General features: G+C 40.5%; 1 protein-coding gene across 1 annotated transcript in view; it reads right to left on the bottom strand.

Moving 5' to 3' along the window:
• FAM47E (family with sequence similarity 47, member E) overlaps window positions 1-11,550 on the bottom strand; it is a 69,797-nt gene that overhangs the window by 55,401 nt on the left and 2,846 nt on the right. Inside the window, exons 2-3 of the mRNA XM_006871605.1 lie at window positions 4,814-5,183; window positions 1,832-1,968 (exon numbers count right to left, since the gene is read on the bottom strand). Of these exons, the coding sequence (XP_006871667.1) occupies window positions 1,832-1,968; window positions 4,814-5,183 (507 nt within the window). The remainder of the gene's footprint in view (window positions 1-1,831; window positions 1,969-4,813; window positions 5,184-11,550) is intronic.

Below are 11,550 nucleotides of genomic sequence, written 5' to 3'. Positions count from 1 at the left end.
CAGAGAAAAAGAGGAAGACCCCCAACGAGATGGATTGGCCATGTGGCAGCATTGATGGACTCAAGCGTGGCAACAGTAGTGAGGTTGGCGCAGGATCAGGCACTGCTTCATTCTGCATAAGGTCACTATGAGTCGGTACCGATTTGATGGCACCTAACAACAACAACATAGTAACATCTTAGGTTCTGTAGTCATTAGATGACTTTTTTTTCTAAATGTTAAAAAATCAGGAAATTTTATTTTTTCCAATAATATGATGGTTATTTCATGCATATTGTTTTACCTTATATATTAAATATTTGTTTAGACAAAGTCTAAAGTCCTGGTGTGGTGCTGTGGGTTAATGTGCCCGACTGCAAATCCGTTTGAGCTGCTCCTCGGAAACCCTATCCAGGGTCCCTATGGGTCGGAACCGACTCAATAGCACTTAACAACAACAATAACAAAACAAACTTTAAATGACACGAATATTTTATGGCTGTTACTTATGCACTGCTCAATTGCTTTATAAAACCTTGTATGAATTAGAATACTGCTACTAATGTATTGGAGACCTGGTGTGGTGCTGTGGGTTAATGCGTCAGACTACAAAGCCGTTTGAACTGCAAGGTTGGTGATTCAAGCTCATCAGCTGCTCCTCGGAAACACTATACAGGGTCGGTATGGGTCAGAACTGACTCGATGGCACTTTACAACAACAACAACTAATGTATAACTGAGAAGACTGGTAAATCCCTACCACTATTAACACTTTCCAGAGATAACCTCTGAGAAATGTCTATTTTTTCTATGATTTTTTTTTCAATATCTAAGTATAAATTTCAACATGAATTTTTTTAGATAAATATAAAGGATCGTGCTTATAGACCAAAACTCAGAAATGGGCAGACTTTCCCCCCTTAGTCCTTTTGAGAATCAAGGAGCAGAAGAGAATGGGCTGACTTGCTCCCAAGTGGAAGGACAGAGCTGAGCTGAGCATGTCCAGTTGTTCTCCCCAAATTCACCAGAGAGTACAGTGAGTGAATGGGCTGAAGGACTAGAGGTATCACAACAGTGGAGTTCCTTTCACCTGGGAGGAAATGTCTGTTGTGGGGAAGATGCATCCCCCACTGACAAACAATAATGAATGAATACAGTGGATTCTACATCAATCACCTCCACGTGGGTCACTCACATGACCCCCAGGAGCACTATATGACCACACAGACACACCAATGATGTTCTTGCCACACCTCTGTTAGTGCTGTTGGCACTGTGGGCAGACCACTCTCAAGATCACTCACTCTTCAACAGACACCAGTCACGTCACTGGATTTCAAAGGTCAATTGTTCTATCCTGAATCTATTTATGTCAAGCATACTTATTACACTTACAATATTCAGTTTAATATTATTAATTAAATTTTATTATGAATTAAGAAAACAAGAGACTGATACAAAAGGTTGTTTCTATGAAAATGAAGTTTAATCCTTTGGAAAAATTCTAAGATGGTAAATTTCTTATTTAAAAACTATCACAATATTAGGTGTAATGGATTGGATTGTAGCCCCCCAAAATATGTGCCAACTTGGCTGGCTCATGTTCAGTGGTTTGATAGTTGTTGTTGTTCAGTGTTGTTAAGTAGGTTCTGACCCATAGCGACCCTGTATAGGGTTTCCGAGGTAATATGTAACAACAAACAATAGCACAGTGGGGGATCCAGGACTCTTTTCTCTCCTCAGGAACTTAATTCCATTGATTTCTTTAGATTACCTTAACTATAAGAAGCTTTGGGAAGGTAATGTTTAGAGATAGTAGGAATGAGCCAGAAGTTACTAGGACAATACTTACGGTCCTGGGGAGACTTCTGTAGGTTTGTTTACACTTTTAGTGGGTTCCTTTTTCCTTTTCCTGATGTTCTGGCAATAAGCCCATGTGTCCTCCAGCTTCTTGTCTGGATCGAGCACTTCCAGCACTTTTAATAAAAGCTACAAATACAACATTGCTTTAGAGGAAAGAAAACTAGGCTGAAAACAAAAAGGGAGGGGGGTGTCCCTTAATTCTAAGGGTCCCTGAATAGCATAAATGGTTAAGCAATCAGCTACTAACTGAAAGTTTGGTGGTTCAAATCTACCTAGAGGCATCTTGGTATAAACACTTGGTGATCTAATTCTGTTAAGAGTATGGGACAGTTGTACTCTGTAATACATGGATCGCTATGAGTCGGAATCAACTTGACAAAATGTCTGGCATATGGTGGCACACGGTGAAGAAGCCGATGAAGTTCTTGTTTGTCTAGAGCTCTCATTCTAGTAAAGAGGCTGGTGGTGACAAGTGTTATGATGAAAAAGTAGAGCATACCTCATTGCTAGTGCTCCCCCCACTTGACTTCCATATCCATCTGCATCTGTTCTGTCCAGATGAGTATGTGACCTTACCCCTTTTTGTAATGCTTGCTAAGGTTTTGACCCTAACTGCAAAAATCAACAAACTTGCCTGTACAATGATAAAGACCCTTAATGCCACCTCCTTACAATCACTGCCCTAAGTGTAAGAACTTCTTTAGAGCAGATAATGAAAATCAGTTGTCTTAGTTACCTAATCTAAAGCGGCTACCCATGTTAACAGTGAGCGTCGGGTTTGTATTATCATAGAAATCTTCATATGTTGCTGTATTCAATGCTCACCTTGCTGTATCGCCCTTTGGAAAACATTTTGTTTTTCACATCCTAAGCCTAGTTCTTTTGACCCAAGGAACAATGCCCAGGATCACAGTAACTCTTTTCATTTGAAGCAAATTTCATAGAAATGAAATCTAAATATAAGAGTGGGGGATGATAGCATGGATCAACTGACCTAAATAAAATAGAGTCGGTTTAGACATTAGGTTTCAAATGAAGACCCTGCAAATGAGGAAGTGTATAAATTAGCTTCGATGACCTTATGGTCCTAGAGGTAGAATAGGACAAGGAGACTAGGACATGCTTAAACCCACCCAGATAGTTATTTCAGGAATTAAGCAGTTTAGACCCTAAAGATGAAATATTTGAGTAAGTTTATTGATTTATTGTTTCCTTTTCCCAAAGAATACTCTCTTGATGTTAAGATAGATTAAGTGTACATCCAAATGTAACTTACCCTATATGATGTGCCTGCTCTTCATAATGGACAGGACGGTCTTGAGAAATTATTCTCCCGTCCTCCAGACTGCTGGCTTTCTGATAATAAAGCTTGGATTGGGGAAAGAAAAAAAAAAAAAAAAGGAAGGAAGAAAGAAAGAAAAAGTAGAGCATGCTAATAAGGAATCAAAAATGAGGATGGGAGGGAGGTGTTGTTGTTTTTTTTAAGTTGATGTCATGTCAATGCTGATTCATGGAGACCCCATGTGTATCAAAGTAGAATTGTGCTCCATAGAATTTTGATCGGATGAGGTTTTGGAAGTAGATCACCAGGCCTTTCTTCCTCCACACATCTTGGTGGACTCAAACTGCCATTCTTTTGATTACTAACAAGCACATTAACTAACTCCATCACCCAGCAACTCCATTATTTTGTACAGAACTCTTCAGAACAGTAAGAGTTGCCAAGATCTGAAGTGAAGGTATGAGCCAAGCAGATACCTTGGGGTAAGTGTTCGAGATACAAGTGAGTGAGGCCAGAGGTGCAGATGGTGAGTCTGAAGAGAGAGCAGAACCCTTGGCCTTTTAGACCTTTGGCTTTGCTGAGAGAGATAGGGCCATTGGAGGGCTTTGAACAGAGAAGAGGTGTGATTGGATTTACCTTTCTGTACATAGCAGTGCTCCCTATATAGGTGGGATACTAGGTATTGCTATTTGCCTGCCCAATACCCACACGGCCCTTCTTCCTGAATTCAACGGAACATGAATTTTGTTCAAGCTGCAATGCTCAATGAAGAAACTCAGTTTTCTAGATCCCCTAGTAGTCAGATGGATGAGATGTAAGCAGAAATCTCTTGCGAAAGCGATTATTTACCTAATCAAAACAGAGCCATCAGACATGCATCCTTTAATCTTTGTCCCTCCCCATCTTCTTGTTTGAAACACAGACTCGATGCTTAGAGATGTACATGATAGAGGGTCGTACTAAGGATGATGAAGAAAAGGGAAAACAAAAAAAAAACACCCAGAAAAGGCCTGGGAGACTGGTGCTGTCCAATCTTGCCTAGACTGGCAATTTGATGGCCTTCACCTAATGAATAAAATGAATTGAATTGAGTTGGACTGCCAGTGTTCTCATGTGTGTCAGAGTAGAACTGTGTCATAGTTTTGTTCATGGCTGTGGTGTCCCAGAAGCAGATCACCAGGTCTGTCTTCCAAGATATCTCTGGGTGGATTCAAACCACCAACTTTTAGGTTCATAGTTAACCTAACTCTTTGCTCCACCTAGGCCTCCAACCAGAGTTTTCCCTATGACATCTCATTTTTTCACATGCCTTCTACCTACCAGTTAGCACATACTTATGAATATCTCTTAGTGCCAAGCTAAAAGTGTCAAAAGACTGAATGATTCCCCCATTTTTCTTCTCTGCAAAGTTACTAAACAGAGTAGACTGGTAGAACTCCAGGAGAAAAGAAGGCAAATATTACTGGTTGGCTATACCTTTAGAGTTGGGATAGCATCACAGGAAGCAAAGGGGAAGGCTATATATAGGTCGCTGCTGCATGTGTTTCTTGGAGGCAGAGAAAGGAAGGCTGTTCCAACACCCATGCTAACCCTTACCTTTTGGGGAGACATTCATGTCTTCTCCTCCTTATAAATACATTCCCCAGGCATTAGAATTCTTTTCAAGGCCCCAATAAAGCAGGACATTACCTCTACAGGTAAATCTTCTCCCAGATTCGGGTAGAGGGCCAAAGGATGCCTGGTCAGGCGGGCTTCCAAGTCCTCTATAAATGTTTTCTGTACCCGCTGGGCTGCTGAGAGCCTAGGAAACATGACTGCTTCCTTGGGCAGCTTGTTTGGCCTCAGTCTGGGGCCAGGTTGGGGAGCTCTGTGGTGAATCCGAGGAAGAAAGTTTTCCTGAAGGCCCTTCGTGATCAGATCTTCACAAGGGGGACAACCTTTTCTGAAGTCGTCCAGCCCCTTCCTCACAAATATCCACTGCCGGCTGTTGAGGGAGGTGGAGACCTGCAGCCTGTTCTTGGGCTTTGTGAAACACCGGGAAGGGAGATTCTCTTTGTACCTGGAAGACAAAACCTGGTCATATGGACTGCAAGGATTGTGATGCGGGGAGGAGATTGTATGAGGCTGTCTGCCATCTGTTTTATGGGGTGGGGGTGACGTTGGGGTAAAGTCAAGGAAACAGGTTCCATATTAAGAGGGTTGTGTTAAGCATACATCTACTTACTGAAGAGGGCTTAAAACATTTACTGATGAAGATCAAAGAGCACAGCCTTTGGTATGGATTACATCTCAATGTCAAGAAAACAAAAATCCTCACCACTGGACCAATAAACAGCATTCTTATCAATGGAGAAAAGATTGAAGTTGTCAAGAACTTCATTCTTCTTGGATCAATTATTAATATTCACTGAAGCAGCAGTCAAGAAATCAAATGATGTATTACATTAAGCAAATCTGCTGCACAAGACTTTTTAAAGTGTTGAAGAGCAAAGATGTCAGCTTGAGGACTAAGGTGCGCCTAACCCAAGCCATGGTATTTTCAATAACCTCATATGTATGTGAAAGCTGGACAGTGAATAAGGAAGACTGTAGAAAAATAGATGCTTTTGAGTTATGGTGTTGGAGGAGAATATTGAAAGTGCCATGGGCTGCCAAAAGAACCAATAGATCCGTTTTGGAAGAAGTGCAGCCAGTGTGCTACTTGGAGGCCAAGATGGCCAAACTTCGTCTCTCATACTTTGGATATATTGTCAGGAGGGACCGGTCACTGGAGAAGGATATCATGTTTGGTAAGGTGGAGGGTCAGAGAAAAAGAGGAAGACCCCCAACGAGACAGATTGGCCAGGTGGCGGCATCGATGGACTCAAGTGAGGTTGGCCCAGGATCGGGCAGTGTTTCGTTCGGCTGTACATAAGGTCACTATGAGTCGGTGCCAACTCAATGGCACCTAACAACAACAACAACTTCATGGCACATTACCTCTGGTCTGTACAAAACCACTCTCTTATCTTATTTATGATTTATTCTATCACCATATCACTAAGTCCTAGGAGGTGCATACAGTTAATGTGCTTGGCTGCTAATGGAATGGCTGGAGGTTCAAATCCACCCATATGCACTTCAGAAGAAAGACCTGGCTATCTGCTTCTGAGAAATCAACCACTGTGGTACACGGTTCTACTCTGGCACACATACGGGTCATCATGAATTGAAATCAGCTCTATTGCAATTGTTGTGTTTGTTTGTTTTTATCTCCATATCTTATTCTCATAGATCTTCCTTGCATCTGCAAAACCTTCCTGATATGTTGGAAACGTACCCCTTTGTTTACACATGTCCATGCAACATCTGTATAGTTTTGTGTGCATGTATTCTTAATTACATTAAATGATTCTATATTCCATTGTGTGGTTTACTTGTTTCACCAACGACTTTATTTTAAAAATCTATCTGTTGCTCTGTGTAAGTCTCACCCATTACTTCTAACTGCTGCCGCCATTCTTTTGTGAAGGACACTGAAATTACCACCTTCCTGGGAACCGTTTCTTATGATTAAAAGGATAACAATGGAGAGGGAAGGACCCAGGTCCCAGTGGCAACTCAGCCACTTAGGAGCTGGGCACTTCATCTACCCTCGGTTGTCCTCAAATTCCCACCTAAACTCAGGGATTAAATTAGATCAGAGGCTGCACATTGCAGCTCATAAGCTGAACTCAGCTCACAAACCTGCCATTTGGTCCTCTTTGTGTTTCAATAATAAATATAAAGAATGATAATGTTCTTATGGTGTGGCACTGTAGGATAAGCATGGTCTGCGAACCACAAAGTCAGCAGTTCAAACCCACCTGTTGTACTTCTCTGAAACCCTATACTGGGTTTCTATGAGTTGGAACCAACTCAATGTCATCTAACAACAAGGTTGTTATATGCCGTCAAGTCCATTTTGACTCATAGAGACCCTAAAGGACTGAGTAGAACTGCCCCATAGGGTTTCTTGGGCTGTAATCTTTATGAGAAGGAGCCCTGATTATGCAGTGATTAAAGTGCATGGCTGTTAATCAGAAGGTTAGTGGTTCAAACCCATTAGTTACTGAATAGTATAAAGATGAGGCAGTCTGCTTCCGTAACAATTACAGACTTGGAAACCCTATGAGACAGTTCTACTTTGTCCTATATAGGGTGACTATCAGGAGCAGATTACTTAATAAGCAAAGTAAGCACACACTTAAGACAACAAAACAGGGGCACAAGTTGTCCAAAACAAAGATCCATAGATGCCAAGCAGATAAGACACAAGGAAAAGCAAGCATAGGAAGTGGAAGGGAACTGGCAGGGCACTAAGTGAAATTGATACCACCCCAGTACCTGAGACTGTGTTGTTCAGAACTAAAGTTAACCCAGAGTCATGAGTTATTGAAGCAAGGAAGCTCCTAAACACTTCAGCACCTTCCTTTACATCTGTTCCTCCTGTGTAATTGAAACGCTTTATCTCAGCAGATCTCTTGAGAGTATACTATTTCTTTCTAATTAAAAAAAACTGGAGATGGCTGTTGAGTCGAACTCTTGCTACATTTACTCAATATACAATGGGATCCAACATGAACTGTTACTGGACAAGGACAAATTATATTAATAGACACTAGATCCCTGATCCATGTGAAAGAACTGACTTGTACAGCCACGCCTGCTGATCTGGCAACTCCAGCCAGAAGGGCTAGGCAGGCTCTTTGTCATGATACAAACACAAGGCTATGCTCTTACGCAGGTCCTGGTAAACAACCAAAGAGAACTCCAATCCCAAATGACGTGAAAGCAAAAGAACTGGAATAAGTTGACCGTTGCAATGAATTCAATCAAGTTACTTTTAAACTGTACAGCATTTACATACAGAGCTATGTTCAAAGTTTTGTAAACAATAATGTGAAGGAGCTCCAAAAAGTTTGTGGAAAATAGAATTGAAAGATAATGGAGTTTTTCCATGAACTTTCTGAAGTCCCCTCATATTTATAACTCTAACTTTAAAATATGCTTGACTTATACAAAGACACAATCTAGCATACAGCTAATATAATTCTAACATAGGTAATAATATAATGTCAACATAGGAAACATACTGGAAATACTAATGTCTATCTAATGCAAAACATTTTAATTTATGTATCAGATGAGTTTCATTTTCTGTTACCTGTTGTGTGGAACACAGTGCTGATGTTACTTTGTAGGCGCTTATAAGTGAAGTTTTACTAAACACATTAAAAGGATGCAACATTTAATAAGATTTCATTTATCATGCAAAATACGTTTCTGTTTTACAACAATGCATGTGTTTTTACATTCACTTTGCAAGAAAGAAACAAAAGGCATTTATCAAACATTACATTTACATTTTATCAGAATATTTACAAATCTCCATGTAAGGAAACTGCATAATTCCTTGAGAAAATTAATTACATGATTTTTTTTTTAACAAAACCAAAAAACCAAACCCACTGCTATTGAGTCAAATCCAACTAACTCATAATGACTTTATCTAGGGTTTCCCAGACTGTAACTCTTATATAAATGTATTTTGTTTTCCATTTCCCTTCGGACTGACTTTCTTTGAAGAAACTGACTGGTATTGTTACAACTTGCAAAACAAACTTGCTCATCAAGAACTACTACTGTTGTTCCATCAGTTAGGTAAGTAGCTCTGAATATTGGCACTGAACAAATCCACAAAGAAATTATGTACATTTTATAAATTCTGTATGTGATAACAACTATATTTTCCTTTCCATTTTGAACAGATAGGGTATAACTTCACATTCATTTCTTTCTTGTCGATTACCAATGAACGTGCTAACAGCACTATAATAAACTGAATAGTGATCTATCTGGTTCTGTTCTGTGCAAAGCAAACCTAAACACATCTTCACATTGAGCACTCTTTGAAATTTGTATCATGCTCTTTTTGATAGCACTCGACCCCACATGGAACAAAGAACTGACTTGTACAGCCAACATGAACTGTTACTGGGCAAGGACAGATTATATTACTAGATACCAGATCCCTGATCCATTTGAAAGAACTGACTTGTACAGTCATGCCTGCTGATCCAGCAACTCCAGCCAGAAGGGCTAGGAAGGCTCTTTGTCATGATACAAACACAAGGCTATGCTCTTACACAGGTTCTGGTAAACAACCAAAGAGAACTCCAATCCCAAATGACGTAAAAGCAAAAGAACTGGAATAAGTTGACCATTGCAACGAATTCAAACAACTTAAACTGTATAGCATTTACGTACAGAGCTATGTCCAAAGTTTTGTAAACAATAATGTCTGACTGCCCTGTAAGTACTATTTCTTTGGACGACCTCCGACCTGAAGAACAAAATTACATATTCCAAATAATTTTTTTTTTTTTAACTTACTAGTTCTCTTTGGGTCACAACCAACTCGACGGCACAAAATTGTTGTTGTTAACTACTGTGGGGTCAGTTCTGAATCATAGCTACCCTAAATAGGGTTTCTGATGAATGACAGGTGGGCTTGAACCACCACCAACCTTGCAGTTAGCAGTCCAGTGCTTATCCTACCTACAGCGCCACATCAGGACTCCAATAGTTAACTTCCTTTTAAAAATGTAATGAATCTGAGGAGACTTCTTTCATTGAATACTCCAGTTTAATGGGTGCAAATCATTGTACTAGTAACTCTAGTGATGAAATTACTAACAGCCATAAATATAACAGAAATTATTTCAGAGTCTGCATTCATTCCTTGCTGAAGTAAAATCAAATAAATAATGGTGTAGAAAATGAAACAATTTTGAAATCTGAAATGATCACATGCCCAACACCCATAAATAACAGAAATACAGTTCCTGTTTTGTGGAATTTATCTTTCTTTCTATTGATGTAAATTATGGAGTCTAAAGAGGGCCAACTGATTGTTATCGCAGTGGGCAACTTGAAAATTCATGTTCAAATATTTTGCGTAGTAATGCCAAAATATATTTCTAGGGTGCAACTTTACTTTCGACATTGAGGGATTCGCACTGGTTGCTGGTCCCGCCCAAGGAAATGTGACCAGATTTCTTCACGACAGGGAACAGGGTATCAGCTGGCTGGAGTACTGGAGCCCACCCGGAGCGGTGGGCATCGTCCAGAAGGTCTCTGCTCGTGCCTGATGCAGGGGCACAGCTGTGTTGCGACGTCTGTCTCTGTATGAGCACCACCCACCTCCCCTATGGGCGGTCATTGGCTCAAAGGGCCATTGTAGTGCTTGCCCACTGCTGCCCATGTCCACCGCATGGAAGGCAGACGGATATGGGGCCCTTCCTGAAAGTTGGCTGAGAGCCTAGACCAGGTTGTCTCCTGGCAGTAGAGTGGGGGCATTCAATCAAGGCTCTCAGTTGTATGACCCCATCATTTCCCTCTTCCTGTTGTATGCAGCTAGAGCTGCGGTAGAGCCCGGGACAGGACTCTGCCTTGTGGATGTAATTGGATGGGCAGACTAGAAGTTCTAATACAGGGATAAGACTCAGTTAAGGGGTGTTTGGGGTGCTGTGGGAGGATGGAGGAGGCCTTACCCTGCTCTGGAGGTGTGGGAGAAGGGGCAGCTCCCCTGTAAGGAGAGCTGGAGAGCGGGGGTTGCTGGAAGTGTTTCTTCAGAAGCAGCCTCAGTGAGCTGACGCATGTGACACGCTTTGTACCACCTGGCCCAGAGTCCCAGAAAATGAAAGTCAGAAGTTCAAACCCACTATGAGTCGGAACCGATTCGACAGCACATAACAGCAACAACAAATATAATAATATTTGTACTAGAACGTTCTGATGATAATAAAGTTTGTTTCCTTAAGAAAAAAAAAAAAGTGAAAATTATAGGAAGGAATGACTATCATTGTCTCCATTAGTCAGTTCTGTATATTGTTTTGATTGCAAACTATTCAGTGTTAAATAATTTCATTCTCAATTTGCTCTGGATGTTAGCGATTGGTGTAATTTGAATATGTTTGATAAACATGAAAACAGTTAAATTCACAGATTGTATGTTGTCGTATTTAAACCACAGACATAGTTTTGGCTTAACTCATGAACTGGAAACTCAAATTATTGAAGAACATGAGTATTGAAAAGCTGTTTCAGACTACCTTTTTGAGGCAGAAATGAAGTGTTTGGATTCCCACATAATGGAAATTTGGGGGGTTTAGTTTGATTCATCTTTAGTTGGTCATATCTCAAAATCTGGTAGCACAGGACAAAGCAACCCATCATGTATATCTATGTATATATGTGAAAAACTAATAAACTTAATAAGTGATAAATTTTGAATTCTTTTCAGTGAACTAAGTATAGCTCGAGATTTCGGGTTGCCTGGAGATTCCACTCCTGATCTTCCACATACAGATCAGCTAAACACTGTTTTAAGATGCATTCCATAG

The sequence above is a fragment of the Chrysochloris asiatica genome, unplaced genomic scaffold (genome assembly GCF_000296735.1).
Source record: "Chrysochloris asiatica unplaced genomic scaffold, ChrAsi1.0 scaffold00169, whole genome shotgun sequence".
Taxonomy (NCBI): Eukaryota; Metazoa; Chordata; class Mammalia; order Afrosoricida; family Chrysochloridae; genus Chrysochloris; species Chrysochloris asiatica.
Note: the sequence above shows the minus strand (reverse complement) of the source record. Positions and strands in the feature narration are given on the sequence as shown.